Source organism: Dreissena polymorpha, chromosome 15, assembly GCF_020536995.1.
Source record: "Dreissena polymorpha isolate Duluth1 chromosome 15, UMN_Dpol_1.0, whole genome shotgun sequence".
NCBI classification, from domain to species: Eukaryota; Metazoa; Mollusca; class Bivalvia; order Myida; family Dreissenidae; genus Dreissena; species Dreissena polymorpha.
The window spans coordinates 64,857,248-64,878,926 of NC_068369.1; the positions used below are offsets into that span (position 1 = coordinate 64,857,248).

Below are 21,679 nucleotides of genomic sequence, written 5' to 3' on the forward strand. Positions count from 1 at the left end.
TTTTCACAGAGTTATGGCCCTTTGAAATTTTCTATAAACTGTACATATAGGGCAATTCTTGTCCGGGCTATTTCTCCCCAACTTCTGACTGGACTTCAATGAAGCTTTATGGGAAGCTTAAATACCTTGAGGAGATGCGCATGTTATTAGTGGGTTCTGGTTAAATGATTTATTTAGAGAGTTATGGCCCTTTGAAATTTTTAAGTTTCTAAACCATCCATCATATTATTTTGTCCAAAGTTATGCCCCTCAAGACGTTTCCTTTTATCTGAATATGAAGTGCAATATTGTGACAAAAAAAGCTTTGGGGAGCTTCATTCGTCTCCGACGGTTTCTTGTTTTGTACGCTGCTATTACCCCTGCACTTAATTCTAGTCGCTGCAGTGAATGCTCTGGGCATAAAGAATAGGTGTTCGAAATGTTGCATTTGGGGCACAGAACAGTTTTGTAGCAATCGCCATGTAACCTAGTCACCCTTAGGCGCATGAGCGTATCTTCTTGTTTAAAGGGGCCTTTTCACAGATTTTGGCATTTTTTTAACTTATTCATTAAATGCTTTATATTGATAAATGTAAACATTGGATCGTAAAAGCTCCAGTAAAAAATCAAGAAAAAAAATTAAAAAAGGAAAAGAACATTGCCCGTAGCAGGTTTCGAACCAGTGACCCCTGGAGTCCTGCCAGAGTCCTGAAGTAAAAACGCTTTAGCCTACTGAGCTATTCCGCCGAGTACACATTTTTGACGTATTTTATACCTTATATAAGCAATCTTCGTAGTTTCACAAAATTTAACGCCAAAAACAGAACTCTCCAAATTATTCAATCGTTTCGCGTTGCAACGCTTTATAATTTTTAGGTTTTAAAATCGTCAAAAGATGCATATAATTGCTATATTAGAGCATGGTTAATGTTCAGTATTACTGTTTCCTCACAAATATCATAACTAAAACGAAAACTTACGAATCTGAAACAACTTTTTTCAATTTTGTCAATTTACCAAAGCGTGAAAAGATCCCTTTAATGTGGCTATAGATATGGATCTTGTGGCTGGGGTTAGTGATTAATGGTAAATCATGATCAGCGCCATATTTTGACCAGTGGTGGTCCTATTCATTGTATGCTTTTTGGTTAATTATGGCGATAAGTTCGCGTGTGCTGGACTTTAACCCGGATGGTAGGCCCTCTTGGGATTCTATCTTTGCAAGTTGATCAGCGTATTCGTTGCCCGAGATGCCTACATATTAAATTAAGAGAGATGTTTTTACCAGTCAATTTCGTGATACCTTTTAAAACTGCACATATCAAGTCTGGACCCGTTTTCAATGAACCTGCGTGTAGTGCTTGCAATGCGCTAAGAGAGTCAGTTAATATCGCGTAGTTTGTTTTTTCGTGTGTTTCAAGTGTGTTTAGCCACAATACTGCGTCATTAATTATCGCTTGTTCACAGGCATATACGGAAAGTTCTTTTTGATATTTTACACTGCTGTGATGGATAACGGCATTTTGCGGGTTATATACTACATACCCGGCACCGGCTAGTTTTAATTGCTCGTTTTTGCTATCGTCCGTGAAAATCTGTATGTACTCGTCGTATTTATTAGTTATATAGTTAAGGGCTATATCCGCGCTATAATTAGAGTCGATTTCGGATTTTTTAATTAGTGTTGAGAGATGAAAGTCAATGTCAGGTTTGGAGCGTTCCCTGAGGCTGTAATAGGTGGGTTGCTGTACTTTAATTTTGTCTATTTGATAGTATATGTTAAGCGCTTGAACATTCATCTGGTTGATTGGGAGTTTATTTTCCATAGACTTCGTGCGTGCGTGGTATTTTATTTGGTTTATTTGTCTTTGCTGGCTCAGATCAAGCATTCCACACTCGATATGAAGTAGAACGGTGCTTGTGGTTTTACGCGTGCCCGTGATAATTTTAAGTGCCGTGTTTTGAATAACTTGCAGCTTGTTTAGTAGTTTATCGCTGGCTAAGTTATACGCTATGCTTCCGTAATTTAGCTTTGCCCAGAAAGTGGCTTTGTAAATACGCATCAGTGCTTTCTTAAACGTACCCCAATTATTTTTTTGGATGCATTTTAGGAAATTAAGATCTTTTTGGCAGCGCACTGATAATTTAAGGATGTGGTCTTCCCATGTTAAATATTTATCGAATGTCATCCCAAGGAAAGTAATTTTGTCAAGGTACGGAAGCGGTGTGCAACATAGTGTTAATTGAAGGAGGTCTGCAATTTTTTTAGGTGTCGCTTTGGAGGCGCCGTTTGAGAAAACGATTTCTTTAGTTTTTGTAGAATTAATTTGAAAGCCGTATGTTGAACTCCAAGTCTCTATAGCAGTTAGGGCTTTTTGAATTTTGGTAACTGCTAGTTTAGGTGATTTTGAGGTGGTCCATATAGCACTGTCATCTACAAAAAGGGAAAGGTTAATTAGATCTTTGTCATTTTGGGCATTATGGTCATTAATTGTACGATCTAGTGTGTTCATTGTAGCGGAAAATAAGTAAGGTAAAGTGTGATGGCACACGACTCAATGGGGCAATTCTGGTTAATCTTGATTTCAGTAAATGGGATGCCCAATTTTACATATATAGCTACCCCCGTGCCCATTGCTTTTTCTCTTTCTGTTAATCTCACGGGATCTTGATACTCTTTTAGTTGAACTTGTATATTTTTACTTTTAAAGTTAGTTTCTTGAAGGCATATAACATGTACTTCATTATTGTTTACATAATTTTGTAGCTCATATAATTTCTGATTGGTCTTATGGCAGCCCACCCCTCGGGCGTTCCACGACAAAACAGTAAGGTTGGAGAGGTTGTTATTGCTTGTCGTAGACATTGGGGGAAGTGAGGTGGTATATTGTACGAGCTAGAGAGATAGATTTATTAGTACATACCGTAGGCGTGACAGAAGTAGTCCGTTAATGGTGGCGCGAGCCTATTGCTGTGGCTATGGCGCATGATGGGAGTCGAGCAATTGCGGCCCATGCGTAGTCGGTTCCTATGTTTGTGTAGAGGCGAGCCCGCCGTTGTTCATGAGGCCTGTATTTGTGGTGTTGATGCCTTGTAGGTCGTTGTGTTTGAGCTCGTTGTGTTTGATGTTGTTGTTTTGGAGGTACAGGGGTGTTTGTTTTATTAGGTTGTTGAGAAGTTTGGATTTGCCTAGGTTGTTGTTGTTGTTGTTGTGTGGTGGTAGTTTTTGTGGCTTGTTTAGGAGTTGTGTTCTGATCGGTCGTTGGTGCTGGGTGCACTGGAGGTGTAGGATTAGTTGGGATGGAGGGATGTTCCGCCTCGTTTTTGAAGAATTTGTTTTTAAGGATGGCAAATATATCGGCTTCTGATTTTCCGGCTAATTGTTTTGCTAATTGAGCTAGATTGGGTCGCTTATTTGTTGTTTCTATGTTATGTAGGTATTGGTTAGTTAACCATAAATTTTTACTATTGATTGAAGTTTGGTACTTAAGGTACTCTGGTGCTCTTTGTTTAACATGTCGCGTGTGAGTGGTTACCCGCGCAATGTGAACATTTCGGGTAATTTCTGCATATGTTTGATGCGTGTCTGAACATCTGGCATTTAAAACAACGGAGATTAGCGAGAAGTGCGGGCTTCACATTGTGGCCTAGGATGTTGGTTGGGGCTTTTTCGGTCTTAAAAGTGATTGAAATGAAGTTGTTTTGTGTTCCACTACGTACGGCTTCAACATAAGGCTTAGATTTAAGATCGTGTTTTAGTTGTTGTATGTCCGCGTGTTTGGGGATTTGGATGATTCCCTTGCCAAATTTGGTTGCGCCGTGAGTTTAAAATCGAAGCTACCAAATGAGAATTGTTGGGCTTTATAGAGCGCATCTTTCCTATTCTTAAACAACAGACCGGACTTAAGCTCTTTCAAAGGTCGCACTTGTTCAGTTCCGATGAATTTTACAAAGGCTTCACCAATTGCCTTAGCCTTGTCGCGCGGGAAGATCGCCACGACAGTGCCAAGGCAAAGGGTGAGCCACATTGCCTGGGTAGAACCATGTTTTTGGGAGCGGATGGTGTAGGGTTAGTAAGGGCGGCATTGCTAGGTTTAGGCGTCGCTACTGGCCTATTTGGATTGCTCACTGCGGGGAGAGAGATTGGAGTAAGTCGTTCGGTATTAGCTGCGCTGATTATTGAAAAAATCTTTCACTTAGTGATGCAAGCATGAAATTTGGCATTAATTACCTTTTAAGGTCTCCCTTTCTTCAAAAAGCACGTTAGCCACTTAAAAATTCAAAATGGCAGCATTTTTTTCAAGATGGCCGCCAAAACTGTTTTTAGCAAGAAGTACTAATAGGGTCAATTTATGAAAAAAATACCTTCAACCACCAAAAAATTGCTACAAAGGGTATTTTAACTGATCCTGGTAGGGTAGAGGTAGGGTAGAAGGTCCTTTAAAACAAATCAAAAGTTTACCACAATCGGACCTCCGGAAAGTTTTTTTTTTCAAGATGGCCGCCAATTACCTATAAATGATCATAACTATGTAACTATACAATCAAATTTGATGAATGTGTTGTCTATACCTAAGTTTCAAGGGGCAAAGAACACATAAAGATCATCAGACATTGTTTAAGTTTACAATAGTACACACAAATCCAACATGGCGTCCAAAATGGCCGCCAAGATGGACACCAAAATTAAATGATAATGACTATGTAAATATCCGCTCAAATTTGATTACTTTGGTGGCTATACATAGGTTTCAAGGGGCAAAAAACGCATGAAGATCATCATACATTGTTTAAGTTTATTATATAACACAAATCCAACATAGCCTCCAAAATGGCCGCCAAGATGGCCACCAAAACATATTAATGATCATAACTAAGTAACTATCCACTCAAATTTGATTAATTTGGTGTCTATACATTGGTTTCAAGGGGCAAAGAACACATAAAGATCATCAGACATTGTTTAAGTTTACAATAGTACACACAAATCCAACATGGCGTCTAAAGTGGCCATCAAGATGGCCGCCAAACCCTATTAATTATCATAACTATGTAAATATCCACTCAAATTTGATTATTTTGGTTGCTATACATAGGTTTCAAGGGGCAAAGAACACATTAAGATCACCAGACATAGTTTAAGTTTATTATATTACACACAAATCCAACATGGCGTCCAAAATGGCCTCCAAGATGGCCACCTAAATCTATTAAGGATCATTGCAACTTTCCACTCACAATTGATGATTTTGGTGTCTATACCGAGGTTTCGAGGGGCAAAGAAGACATAACGATTGTCAGACAAATTTTAAGTGTATTATGTGACACAGAAATCTCACATGGCGTCAAACGACACAATACGTAAGTCCATTACTTTTGACGTGATGCTTGTTATGTGAAACGCCATAGTTTGGACTTGCCGTGATTTTTGGATTTTGACAAGAGGATCAATATTTTTTTCAGCTTCAGGCAACACTGAATTTGCAGGGAATGATGAGTATCTTGCACCAGAAAATACAGTACCCTGGGCTGCAATTGTCATTCAAATTCTTGCCTATGATGAATATGTACATAGGGACAAAGCGTGCATTCTATCAACATAAGCCTTAGTTTGCAACCTTGCCACAACCTTCACACCTTTGTAACGTTTGACCAACCTTTGTAGGAAGGCTGCTGAAATCAAAACTGATGCGCCACAAAGTATTTAAAAAACTGAGGGGGGGAGAGAGAGAGGATCCCTCATGGCAGAAACCGCTCTCAAAAACATACTTGTGACACGAAAAAATGTCCAGAAGGCTTCACGGCACCATCTTCTTGTTGAAAAGTGCATACACAGCCAGCTTACAGCTGAAATGACCAAGGAAGATCCAGACATTCAGATACTGCTGGATCATGCAAAGGATTTGTACTCTTCCCTTCTTAGGGGCAAAATGATGCTAGCAGATGATATGTTATGCCATTTATATCAAACCCGAGAGGGCTTCAGAGAAGAAGAAACATGAACTTGCCCAGACCTCAAAGACAAGCATAGTATGGCTGAATTATCAGCTTATGATTAACAATTCAAGGGTGTTGATTAAAGCATATCCTACTGGGTGTTGGCTGATGCATTAGCAGGCAGTGCCCGATTTGCTATCCATCTTTGCTGCAAATAAGCGACCTAGAGGAAAACGCACCCAGACGTTTATGGAAAGTTCGGTATTGGTTTTCACGTTGTTTGTAGGAGCCATAAGTGCTATGCTGGGCTAGGACGTGATCTTGTCATTGAGCAAACATTAATGATGTGTTTATAAAGCACATGTGGTCTAACTCACGGCTGTGAAATTGCCAAGGAAATGCAAACCCCTTGGACCCTATCTACATCATCCGAGCACTACAGTGGGATGCAGTATTTCACAGATCTGACCTATACTTCAATTCCACAACACAAAGATTCAACTGAGGCGTGCATCAAATGGGATTCTTTTGATCTAGAGACAATGCAGACACAGATTACAACCTGCTCTCCATACACAGCTAACCCTACTCTGAGAAACATGGTCAATAAGATAGTTGCTGGGTCAGATGGGAATGTTCATGCAGTTGAGGCGGTTGGGAAAACGATCATAAGAGATGTCATAGGAAACTCAGTCTATGCTTATAAATTCACGAGAAAATACAGAGCCAAAGCTCTTGGGAATAGCTTGGCTGTTAAGATCGCTTCTGACCGTGCTTTTTATCCTGCTCTTCTGTTCCAGCGTTTCCCTGTGGTGTCAAAATCTGGAGATCCTTCCCTTGCAGTCGTATTGTCTTTTGAATTGAGCTCTCATCCTGCAGCCTTCTTTGACACGAAGAACATACTGTGTACAGCAGATAAGCCTCAGATCGCTCAGGCAATTTGAGAGTATGCTGTAGACACATCATGTGAGGCTGTGATGAACTATTCATGAAACAGATGCATGATGGTGGCACTTTGCTGCATCCTTGACCATGGAGAAGGGCGACTCATATAATGCAATAGCCGAGGCTTATGTAGATTCAGTGAAAATGCATTACGAACAAGCGACCGTGGGGTTCGATTACTACGAAGACGGTCATTATAACAAAGACAACACGCGACGGAGACAATGAAACAAACGTGAATCTTATTGTGAGTTTCAGCAAAGAAACAGAAGGCTTATGTAAAAAATGAAGACTTTTTGTCTCGTGACAGAAACAAGGCCGGCATGATTGCTCTGATTAGCACTACTCTGCTTTAAATGGGATGCTATGTTGTTCTGTCTTCAGTGGATGCAGACGTTGAAATTGTTAAAGAAACAGTATAAAGATCCCGTTGTAGCACCACATAGTTGGTGAGCGAGGATACAGATTTGCTCATCTAGATCCTGCATTACTCCGAAAGAGACAATAAGACCATCTACTTCTGCTTTGATGTAAATAAATAGTCAAAGGAACACAAAGTGTATAATATTAACCTTTTGGAAGAACTCATGCTTATTCAGGCTGTAATTAATCTTCAATGATTTTCAGCAACGGTAAAAAATAAAGTCTTCAGAAGTTAGTAAAACCTGATCCTATTTTGAAATCATGTGCTAGTTCATTCTCTCTTCCAAATATCATAAATTAGAGTTTATGATTATTCAACTGCTTAATGATAATCTCAACTCGATTAAAGTGTTCCTTGTTTCCTAAACTATAGCGTTTTACATAACAACCATAACTTTTGAGTAACAAGTTATGGACTTGTGGTCCTTCGTATTGTGTTAATGGCCATTTTGGTCGCCGTGTTGGATGTTTGTGTAACATAATTAGCTTACATTTTGTCTGATGATATAAATGTGATATTTATGTGTTCTTTTGTCCCTGAAACCTGGGTATAGACTGCAAATTAATCAAATTTGAGTGGACAGTAAAATAGTCATATTTTATTATCATAAATAGATTTTGACGGCCATCTTGGCGGCCATTTTGAATTTGTGTGATATATAATAAAATTAAGAAATGTCTGATGACGTTAATGTGTTCTTTGCCCCCTGAAACCTATCTATAGACACCAAATTCTAGATCTAAAATTGAGTGGAAAGTAACATAGTTATGATCATTAATATGTTTTGGCGGCCATATTGGCAGCCATTTTGGACACCATGTTGGATTTCTGTGTGACATTATTAACTTACACTTTGTTTGGCGAAATAAATGTTTTCTTTGCCCCCTGAAACCTGGATATAGACACCAAATTCATCAAATTTGAGTGGATAGTTACATAGCTATGATCATAAATAGGTTTTTGCAGCCATCTTGGCGCGGCCATTTTTAAAGCCATGTTGGATTTGTGTGTACTATATTAAACTTAAACAATGTCTGAATTTAAATTCAAACTAGTCAATTTGTTGTGTACTCAAAGTCAAGTAATATTCACAGCAGTAAAACCTTTCAGAGAATTTGTTTCTTTTTTTTTTTTCATTTTTCAATCCTGACGGTGGCCATCTTGAAAACGGACGCCATTTTGATTTTTTTTATTGGCTAACGTGCTTTATCAAATCTATATTTACTGAAGAGTATATGTGCCAAATTTGGTGCTTGCATCACAAACTGAAAGATTTCTTGATATATATGCTGAGCTATATCAATGTAGCTGTATAGAGGGGAGAATTCGGTTCTGATTCGGGAACAGTATCTGGGCTTCTGTAGGTGATCGGTTCGGGTGGCAAGATTTGGGTTAGCAGGGCCAAGGCGTCCTTAGGGGTTAGTGTTATAGTATATGGTGAACTCGCTTCCGAGTCCATAGAGAGGTCCTTGACTCGGACTATCGACCTTTTAATTCTAGGAGTTTCTGTTAACGACGCAGCAATGTTTGCGAATGTTTTCAGTCTTATGGGTTACATTACGCGTTTCACTTTATCAATTGCGGGTTGGTCTTATTAAGCTAGGATGGTAAGAAGCTGGATATTAACTTTGACGCGTATGCCTTAATTAAGATATTTATTTGTTATTTCTTTAGTTACTGTTTACGCTAAGTATTTTGAATGGGATAAAGAAAACCAGCGGCCCAAGTCTGTATACAGTATCTAAAGTAGGTCACCAGTGTTTAATTATTAGGGACCCTAGTTTGCGAGGCTGTAAGCTGTTGTTTTTCGCAATACCTATGTACGGAATGTTAGGATATTCAATAGATAGCACTGTTGTAATTTTTTGGGGCACAGCGTTGGAAAGGAGGTAACTAAAATAGTGCCCCAAGTCGAATTTTCTGATACCAAGAAGTATAGCCAATTTACTAATACCAACTTTTTTATGCTCCCCCTAAATTTTTGGGGGGAGCATATAGTCGCCGCTTCATCTGTCCGTGTGTGTGTCTGTCCGTCCGTGCACAATTTTTGTCCGCGCTATTTCTCAGCAATTAATGACCCAAAATTCAATTAAACTTTATGGAAAGCTTCACTACCAAGAGGAGATGTGCATATTATCAGCCGGTTCTGGTCGGATGATTTTTCACAGAGTTATGGCCCTTTGAAATTTTGCATTAACTGTACATACAGTGCAATTCTTGTCCCCCCAACTTCTATACGTTTCCTTTTATCTGAATATATAGTGCAATATTGTGACAAAAAACAACTTTGGGGAGCATCATCTGTCTCTGACGGTTTCTTGTTTGAAAGGTTGTCCAATTGCACATAACAGGATCAATGGATGCTTTGTATTAAAGCTATTTTTATACATGTTTGCGGCCGTGAAGACAGGTCTATGATAAATTCAAGTTAATGACCTTATTATGATTCCAATATCAGAGGGTGTGGACTTTTTTCCATGGCTCTTTGTCAATCTTTCTCTCATTAAACATGATTTTATATATTTATTTGAATATATTGGGCTCCTGGGTCCATATACTATCCAGGGTACGTTACTTCCACCTGTGGCTCCGCCAAGGGAGTTCAGCCACAGCTCTGCCTTTATGGCCACTCTCGTCGTCACCGGCCGTCGCCTTCACCCCTGAGACAGTTTCCCTAGTGCATTGAGCGTACTGGGTACTGCCACCCCGGGATCCCTATATAAGGCCACTCCCTCGATGTTCTGGGCCTCCCAATACCAGGTGCGGTCCGTGCGACCTCCACACTGGTAATCCAGCTGTCCCGCTGTACCAGTCACTCTTCAGACGGGACCTTTGGCAGGTTCGGGCCAGCGAACTCTAGACGATAAACAGCGGTTGACAAGAACGCTGCATCTTCGAGAAGACAGCGAGCCTAGCAGTGTAGAAGCCGTCCGGCTCGAGGGTGGCGGACTCAGCTGGATTAGCAGAGCCATCCGCAGAAGTTCCCTCTATAAGGAAATGTGTACAGGTGAGAGAATCTTTTGCGGGTGACTCGCCTCGGTCGCTATGCGCACGCTCCAGCTGCTGACCGAGCCTCGTATGTCAAGGTTGTCGGCTGTAAAATTTCATGTATCAAAACGGATTGACCTACTTGTTTCTATCAGTTAAGAAATTTCGGCCAATCAGCGCCATGGTTTAAAAATACTGTCAACCAATAGAAAATCTCATTTAGCATAGTTTTATATAAATTATCGTTACATCACATGCTCATCTTTGGACTCGTTGAGTCGTTGGTCAAAGTACAACGTTGTAGTCACTTTCTGTCAAATAAATTAAGCATTTAAAATTATTTAAAATGCAGTGCAAACATATATAACTGTAATTTATACTATACGGCATGGTATTTTACAAACGCGTACTATTACCGGTAGTCATTGATACAATTGAAGTTATTTTCGGACACTTCAATTTTCGACTCTAAGTTTTCGGACACCTGTAGTTTGTGAATATTTTTTGTATCTAAGTTTTCAGACACGAAAAAAAAAATTCAAGTGTCCGTAAACATAGAGTAATTACGGTATATATAGACCAGGCTGTAAAGCGGTCATACTTTTTCATACTTTTTCCTACTTTTTCATCAGGATCCTACTTTTTCCTATTTTTTTACCAAATCTTCCTACTATTCCTACTTTTTCATTTTCAATGGAGAAAAAAATTATTTTTTAAGAGTTTATTTAGTAAACTTGCAGGATGAATGAATCTATGGCATGACTGTATCCCTGTTAAGGTGAATTCATCTAAATGATACCTGGCAATCCATGCTGACTGCTAGCACCCCTTCAAGAAGCATATTATATTATATATAGTATATTGTTTTGCTCATGTCGGTCCGTCGGTCCTTCCGCCAGATGGTTTCCGGATGATAACTCAAGAATGCTTATGCCTAGGATCATGAAACTTCATAGGTACATTGATCATGACTGGCAGATGACCCCTATTGATTTTCAGGTCACTAGGTTAAAGGTCAAGGTCACAGTGACAAAAATGTATTCACACAATGGCTGCCACTACAACTGACAGCCCATATGGGGGGCATGCATGTTTTACAAACAGCCCTTGTTATTTCTTATGTAACTTTTGAAATTATTGTCAAAAGTTTTTTTAAAGTAACAATAGTGCCTTGTTTACTTCCTTAGCATTTGTACACTGCAGACTTCACTACCTTACACAGTTCCCAGTGATGCAAGAGCTGAGGGAACCCATTGTTTTTTCCAGTTTTATTTTGTTTCCATTGACAACAATTTGCCCAAACCTTATGTATGTTTACATGATATTGCTGTTTGGAATGTAGAGATATAGAGATACATGTATTGTATGAGTGGTTATGTAATATGGAATTGATTAGGGTACACAAGTTATTTGAAAAGGATAAAACTGATGTTTTGCCGAGTTTTTATCCTTTACAAATATAATGTAATAAATTCCGTATTACATGAAAACGTATATGATGTTCTATTGATATCATAGGTACAGTAGCATCATGTTTAGTATAAAAGATAAATGCACAGAGCCTTAATGCCCTGATACATATTCTGATGATGGCATACCTATATTGAGGTAATTTCAAGGTGTTACAGCGTAGTATTAAAAATATTAAACGGCATTATTACACTCCCGCGACGTCATCAATGATGTAAAACCATTATTTGAAGCTGGAATAAACAATGTAGTGCAACTGTTTCATTGACCAATCGATGATGTCATAAAAGATGTCTGGTGATAAGGTCCTATCTCCAGTTGCATAATCTGCTCTGCAATGACCAGTCATTTTAAATGTAACTTAAGTCATTATAACTGCACCCTATTGTCAATTTAAAGGTTTCAAAATGTAGCGGTAGCAGAGCATTGACACTGCTTTATATACTATTGTTAATCTTGTACAAAAAGTTGGTGTACATTGTATCACTAAATAAATTTGGTCTTTTGCTTAAGGATATAACATGCACAATATATTTCCATTTTTATATCCATACACAGAAGACCTCTAACTACTTATTTGATGATACACCAAAATGAACAGCATCTTATTATACTTCTTGAACTGGGTAGCTTTGCTTGAAGCTTAATTATCATAGATACTCTTTAAGTGCTAAAATGCCTAGTGGGAAAACAAAGTTTATTCCTTCAAGTTGGACAACAGTGGAAAAACACTTGGATCGTGGTGCAAGAGAGATACCGGCAATGAGTTTGTAGGATATTGTACTGTCTGCATGAAGTCCATTTTGTGTTATTCTGGTGCTAATCAACTAGTAAGTCATGCAGATGGACAAATACACAAGGAAAACATGAAATACTTATTGAGTTGGGTACAAACTTACAAAATGTACTGAAAATAATAAATGCAAAAATGTACAAATTTCAGGTGTTGATATTCTGTCATGCAAGGATTCAGAGATCAAGCTGATGCTATCGAAGGTATTGTCAGGACTCCTACAGAGTGGATTCCGCCAAGAGGACATTGCAGTACTGGTGGGTAAGAGAAATGAACTCAGTCATATACAGCAGGAGTTGTCGTCCTTGGAGCTTGATGAGCAGAAAGTGGAAGAAAGAAACCAAAAGCAGGAGCAAATGACCACAAGGAGGTTGGTTAAGTTATAGCCAGGGTTGTTTTTTGGCTCTCTTAGGCAACTTTTATACCAACATATATAAATGTTCTATACTTGAATGATATTTGTTTTAACATGTGATACACTGTGCATTTTAGTATTAATATTTTAAAGAAAAAAAATCTAATAACTGTTTGTGTCCTAAAAAATCTTCCTATAACATAAGTATACATTCTCTTTTAAAACTATGTAATATGACATGTTTAAAGAGTTTTTTTTAGCATTAACTTAGAAAAATAATTATCTTAGAGTGTCCTAGAGCGTTCTTAGAATAAGGAATATTTTACATGGTAATCAACACTGATTATTGTTTGTCACATGCAAGTGTAGTTTCAGCAATTGATGAATGTAGTGCTGTATGTTATCAATCAAAAAAGTAAAAACTAATAAAATAATAATAAATATTTTAAGACAATTTATAACTTTCAAGAATGCAGAAAAGCATTATAATATTGAAAGAAACAAATAGCATTATAACATTGATAGAAACAAATAGCATTATAACATTGATAGAAACAAATAGCATTATAACATTGATAGAAACAAATAGCATTATAACATTGATAGAAACAAATAGCATTATAATATTGATAGAAACAAATAGCATTATAATATTGATAGAAACAAATAGCATTATAACATTGATAGAAACAAATAGCATTATAACATTGATAGAAACAAATAGCATTATAACATTGATAGAAACAAATAGCATATAACATTGATAGAAACAAATAGCATTATAATATTGATAGAAACAATAGCATTATAACATTGATAGAAAACAAATAGCATTATAACATTGATAGAAACAAATAGCATTATAACATTGATAGAAACAAATAGCATTATAACATTGATAGAAACAAATAGCATTATAACATTGATAGAAACAAATAGCATTATAACATTGATAGAAACAAATAGCATTATAACATTGATAGAAACAAATAGCATTATAACATTGATAGAAACAAATAGCATTATACATTGATAGAAACAAATAGCATTATAACATTGATAGAAAACAAATAGCATTATAATATTGATAGAAACAAATAGCATTATAACATTGATAGAAACAAATAGCATTATAACATTGATAGAAACAAATAGCATTATAATATTGATAGAAACAAATAGCATTATAACATTGATAGAAAACAAATAGCATTATAACATTGATAGAAACAAATAGCATTATAACATTGATAGAAACAAATAGCATTGTAATATTGATAGAAACAAATAGCATTATAACATTGATAGAAACAAATAGCATTATAACATTGATAGAAACAAATAGCATTATAATATTGATAGAAACAAATAGCATTATAACATTGATAGAAACAAATAGCATTATAACATTGATAGAAACAAATAGCATTATAACATTGATAGAAACAAATAGCATTATAACATTGATAGAAACAATAGCATTATAATATTGATAGAAACAAATAGCATTATAACATTGATAGAAACAAATAGCATTATAACATTGATAGAAACAAATAGCATTATAACATTGATAGAAACACATAGCATTATAATATTGATAGAAACAAATAGCATTATAACATTGATAGAAACAAATAGCATTATAATATTGATAGAAACAAATAGCATTATAACATTGATAGAAACAAATAGCATTATAACATTGATAGAAACAAATAGCATTATAATATTGATAGAAACAAATAGCATTATAACATTGATAGAAACAAATAGCATTATAACATTGATAGAAACAAATAGCATTATAACATTGATAGAAACAAATAACATTATAACATTGATAGAAACAAATAGCATTATAACATTGATAGAAACAAATAGCATTATAACATTGATAGAAACAAATAGCATTATAACATTGATAGAAACAAATAGCATTATAATATTGATAGAAACAAATAGCATTATAACATTGATAGAAACAAATAGCATTATAACATTGATAGAAACAAATAGCATTATAACATTGATAGAAACAAATAGCATTATAACATTGATAGAAACAAATAGCATTATAATATTGATAGAAACAAATAGCATTATAACATTGATAGAAACAAATAGCATTATAATATTGATAGAAACAAATAGCATTATAACATTGATAGAAACAAATAGCATTATAACATTGATAGAAACAAATAGCATTATAATATTGATAGAAACAAATAGCATTATAACATTGATAGAAACAAATAGCATTATAACATTGATAGAAACAAATAGCATTATAACATTGATAGAAACAAATAGCATTATAACATTGATAGAAACAAATAGCATTATAATATTGATAGAAACAAATAGCATTATAACATTGATAGAAACAAATAGCATTATAACATTGATAGAAACAAATAGCATTATAACATTGATAGAAACAAATAGCATTATAACATTGATAGAAACAAATAGCATTATAATATTGATAGAAACAAATAGCATTATAACATTGATAGAAACAAATAGCATTATAATATTGATAGAAACAAAGAGCATTATAACATTGATAGAAACAAATAGCATTATAATATTGATAGAAACAAATAGCATTATAACATTGATAGAAACAAATAGCATTATAACATTGATAGAAACAAATAGCATTATAACATTGATAGAAACAAATAGCATTATAACATTGATAGAAACAAATAGCATTATAATATTGATAGAAACAAATAGCATTATAACATTGATAGAAACAAATAGCATTAAACATTGATAGAAACAAATAGCATTATAACATTGATAGAAACAAATAGCATTATAACATTGATAGAAAACAAATAGCATTATAACATTGATAGAAACAAATAGCATTATAATATTGATAGAAACAAATAGCATTATAACATTGATAGAAACAAATAGCATTATAACATTGATAGAAACAAATAGCATTATAACATTGATAGAAACAAATAGCATTATAACATTGATAGAAACAAATAGCATTATAATATTGATAGAAACAAATAGCATTATAACATTGATAGAAACAAATAGCATTATAACATTGATAGAAACAAATAGCATTATAACATTGATAGAAACAAATAGCATTATAACATTGATAGAAACAAATAGCATTATAATATTGATAGAAACAAATAGCATTATAACATTGATAGAAACAAATAGCATTATAACATTGATAGAAACAAAGTAGCATTATAACATTGATAGAAACAAATAGCATTATAACATTGATAGAAACAAATAGCATTATAATATTGATAGAAACAAATAGCATTATAACATTGATAGAAACAAATAGCATTATAACATTGATAGAAACAAATAGCATTATAACATTGATAGAAACAAATAGCATTATAATATTGATAGAAACAAATAGCATTATAACTATTGATAGAAACAAATAGCATTATAACATTGATAGAAACAAATAGCATTATAATATTGATAGAAAACAAATAGCATTATAACATTGATAGAAACAAATAGCATTATAACATTGATAGAAACAAATAGCATTATAATATTGATAGAAACAAATAGCATTATAACATTGATAGAAACAAATAGCATTATAACATTGATAGAAACAAATAGCATTATAACATTGATAGAAACAAATAGCATTATAAAATTGATAGAAACAAATAGCATTATAACATTGATAGAAACAAATAGCATTATAACATTGATAGAAACAAATAGCATTATAACATTGATAGAAACAAATAGCATTATAACATTGATAGAAACAAATAGCATTATAAAATTGATAGAAACAAATAGCATTATAACATTGATAGAAACAATAGCATTATAACATTGATAGAAACAAATAGCATTATAACATTGATAGAAACAAATAGCATTATAACATTGATAGAAACAAATAGCATTATAACATTGATAGAAACAAATAGCATTATAACATTGATAGAAACAAAATAGCATTATAACATTGATAGAAACAAATAGCATTATAACATTGATAGAAACAAATAGCATTATAACATTGATAGAAACAAATAGCATTATGACATTGATAGAAACAAATAGCATTATAACATTGATAGAAACAAATAGCATTATACATTGATAGAAACAAATAGCATTATAACATTGATAGAAACAAATAGCATTATAACATTGATAGAAACAAATAGCATTATAATATTGATAGAAACAAATAGCATTATAAACATTGATAGAAACAAATAGCATTATAACATTGATAGAAACAAATAGCATTATAACATTGATAGAAACAAATAGCATTATAACATTGATAGAAACAAATAGCATTATAACATTGATAGAAACAAATAGCATTATAACATTGATAGAAACAAATAAGCATTATAACATTGATAGAAACAATAGCATTATAACATTGATAGAAACAAATAGCATATAACATTGATAGAAACAATAGCATTATAACATTGATAGAAAACAAATATCATTATAACATTGATAGAAACAAATAGCATTATAACATTGATAGAAACAAATAGCATTATAACATTGATAGAAACAAATAGCATTATAACATTGATAGAAACAAATAGCATTATAACATTGATAGAAACAAATAGCATTATAACATTGATAGAAACAAATAGCATTATAACATTGATAGAAACAAATAGCATTATAACATTGATAGAAACAAAATAGCATTATAATATTGATAGAAACAAATAGCATTATAACATTGATAGAAACAAATAGCATTATAACATTGATAGAAACAAATAGCATTATAACATTGATAGAAACAAATAGCATTATAACATTGATAGAAACAATAGCATTATAACATTGATAGAAACAAATAGCATTATAACATTGATAGAAACAAATAGCATTATAATATTGATAGAAACAAATAGCATTATAACATTGATAGAAACAAATAGCATTATAACATTGATAGAAACAAATAGCATTATAACATTGATAGAAACAAATAGCATTATAACATTGATAGAAACAAATAGCATTATAACATTGATAGAAACAGATAGCATTATAACATTGATAGAAACAAATAGCATTATAACATTGATAGAAACAAATAGCATTATAACATTGATAGAAACAAATAGCATTATAACATTGATAGAAACAAATAGCATTATAACATTGATAGAAACAAATAGCATTATAACATTGATAGAAAACAAATAGCATTATAACATTGATAGAAACAAATAGCATTATAACATTGATAGAAACAAATAGCATTATAACATTGATAGAAACAAATAGCATTATAACATTGATAGAAACAAATAGCATTATAACATTGATAGAAACAAATAGCATTATAACATTGATAGAAACAAATAGCATTATAACATTGATAGAAACAAATAGCATTATAACATTGATAGAAACAAATAGCACTATAACATTGATTGAAACAAATAGCATTATAATATTGATAGAAACAAATAGCATTATAACATTGATAGAAACAAATAGCACTATAACATTGATAGAAACAAATAGCACTATAACATTGATAGAAACAAATAGCACTATAACATTGATAGAAACAAATAGCATTATAACATTGATAGAAACAAATAGCATTATAACATTGATAGAAACAAATAGCATTATAACATTGATAGAAACAAATAGCATTATAACATTGATAGAAACAAATAGCATTATAACATTGATAGAAACAAATAGCATTATAACATTGATAGAAACAAATAAGGATAATCTAAGCTTCTGTCTTAGAAATTTTATGATATTTACAGAAAACCTTAAAAGATACTTTTTTATGCAAATTCCAAATTATCATAAAACATTACAATAAAAAGACTTTTTGAAGTCAAAAGTCATAACTTGCATGTCTATATCTTACGTCCATTAAATAAATAAAGATTCTATTTTTAGTGAAAGGTGTACTTCATGGTGCTATTTTTTTACCATTTTTAGCTCGACTTTTATATATGATATATATATATAGTGGAGCTATCCTTCTCACCCCATCGTCAACGTTTCCGTTCCGTTAGCGTGCAAATGTTAAAAGTTTACGTACTACCCCAATTATTTTCTTTGTCCCTTGACATATTGCTTTCATATTTTGCATACTTGTTTACCAATATGACCCCAACCTATAAACAAATCAGAAAACTCTATCAAGCATTTTGTCATAATTATGGCCCCTTTTTCACTTAGAATATGCAGCAAATGTCAAATATTTTCAAAGTCCCTTGACACATTGCTTTCATATATTGAATACTTGTTTACCATCGTGACCCCAAACTTATAAACAAAAGCATACAACTGTATCAAGCATTTTGACAGAATTATTGCCCCTTTTATACTTAGAATATGCATATTATTGATAATTAATCTATGTTAAACTTTGCATACTTCCCCAAATATTTCCTATATCCTTTGACATATTGCTTTTATATTTTGCATACATGTTTACCAATATGACCCCAACCTATAAACAAGAGCAGACAACTCTATCAACCTTTTTGTTATAATTATGGCCCCTTTTCCACTTAGAATATGCAGCAAATGTTAAGTTTGCGTACTACCCCAAATATTTTCAATGTCCTTTGACATATTTCTTTCATATTTTGCATACTTGTCTACCATCATGACCCAAACTTATAAACAAGAGCATACAACTGTATCAAGCATTTTGACAGAATTATCGCCCCTTTTATACGTAGAATATGCATATTATTGATAAATCTATGTTAAAGTTTGCATGCTACCCCAAATATTTCCTATATCCTTTGACATATTGCTTTTATATTTTGCATACTTATTTACCAACATGACCACAACCTATAAACAAGAGCAGACCACTGTATCATGCATTTTGACATAATTAAGGCCCCTTTTACACTTAGATTGAACATTTTGCTTAAAGTGCCATTGCTTCTTTATTTATTATCACATTTTATGATTACTTAGACAAAACAACACTTACCTGAATACCACAATGGATTCCACCCAACAATACCCAACGCCCCTACCCAGAATCCCTCCCCCCCAACCTCCCCCCCCCCCAATTTTTTTTTAAAACATCATCTAATAAATAACCACAACCCCATATTATACCCCCCTCTCACCCCCCAACCCCCCATTTTTTTTGTAACATCTAGAAATTACCCCACCCCACATTATACCCCAACCCCCTCTCACAACCCCCTCCCACCCCAACCTCCCCCCCCCCAAAAAAAATATTATATTTTTTAACATCATCTAATAAATTACACCACCCCACATTATACCCCCCTCTCACCCCCATACCCCCCCCCCCCCAAATTTTTTAATTTTTTTTTTCTCCTTTTTTTTTATTTTTGAAAGATCGTCTAATAAATGACCACATCCCCCATTAATTATACCCCTCTCAACACACAAACCCCCCCCCCCCCCCCCCCCAAATTTTTTTAATTTTTTTTTCCCATTTTTTTTTTTGAAAGATCGTCTAATAAATTATTGAATATGAACAATTTCCCCATGATGGCTTACATTATACTGTCAAGCACTCGAATAGTTGAGCGCACTGTCCTCTGACAGCTCTTGTTAGCTCACCTGAGCACAACGTGCTCATGGTGAGCTTTTTGTGATCGCCTTTTGTCCGTCGTGCGCCGTTAACATTTGCCTTGTTAACTCTCTAGAGAGCTCATTTATTGTTCAATCTTCATGAAATTTGGTCAGAAGATTGGTCTTAATGACATCTTGGATGAGTTCGAAAATGGTAACGTTTGCTTGAAAAACATGGCTGCCAAGGGGCAGGGCATTTTTCCTTATTTGGCTATATATAGCCATAGTAAAATCTTGTTAACACTCTAGAGGCCACATTTATTTCCAATCTTTATGAAAATTGGTCAGAAGATTCATCCCAATAATATCTTGGACGAGTTCGAAAATGATGCCGGTTGGTTGAAAAACATGGCCACCAGGTGGCGGGTCATTTTTCCATATATGACTATAGTTAAACCTTAATAACACTCTAGAGGCCACATTTATTGTCCAATTTCATTATTATTATGTTCATGAAATATGGTCAGAAGATTTGTCTTATTGATATCATGGATGAGTTTGAAAATGGTTACGTTTGCTTGAAAAACATGGCTGCCAAGGGGCGGGGCATTTTTCCTTATATGGCTATATATGGCCATAGTAAAATCTTGTTAACACTCTAGAGGCCACATTTATTTCCAATCTTTATGAAAATTGGTCAGAAGATTCATCCGAATAATATCTTGGACGAGTTCGAAAATGATGCCGGTTGGTTGAAAAACATGGCCACCAGGTGGCGGGTCAATTTTCCATATATGACTATAGTTAAACCTTAATAACACTCTAGAGGCCACATTTATTGTCCAATTTCATTATTATTATGTTCATGAAATATGGTCAGAAGATTTGTCTTATTGATATCATGGATGAGTTTGAAAATGGTTACGTTTGCTTGAAAAACATGGCTGCCAAGGGGCGGGGCATTTTTCCTTATATGGCTATATATGGCCATAGTAAAATCTTGTTAACACTCTATAGGCCACATTTATTGTCCAATCTTCATGAAAATTGGTCAGAAGATTCATCCGAATAATATCTTGGACGAGTTCGAAAATGATGCCGGTTGGTTGAAAACATGGCCGCCAGGGGGAGGGGCATTTTTCCATATATGACTATAGTTAAACCTTAATAACACTCTAGAGGCCACATTTATTGTCCAATTTTATTATTATTA

General features: G+C 34.0%; 1 protein-coding gene across 1 annotated transcript in view; it reads left to right on the forward strand.

The window, feature by feature from the left end:
• Positions 1-21,679, forward strand: part of LOC127859350 (schlafen family member 13-like) — a 58,547-nt gene that overhangs the window by 32,402 nt on the left and 4,466 nt on the right. Inside the window, exon 12 of the mRNA XM_052396695.1 lies at positions 12,687-12,906. Within this exon, the coding sequence (XP_052252655.1) occupies positions 12,687-12,906 (220 nt within the window). The remainder of the gene's footprint in view (positions 1-12,686; positions 12,907-21,679) is intronic.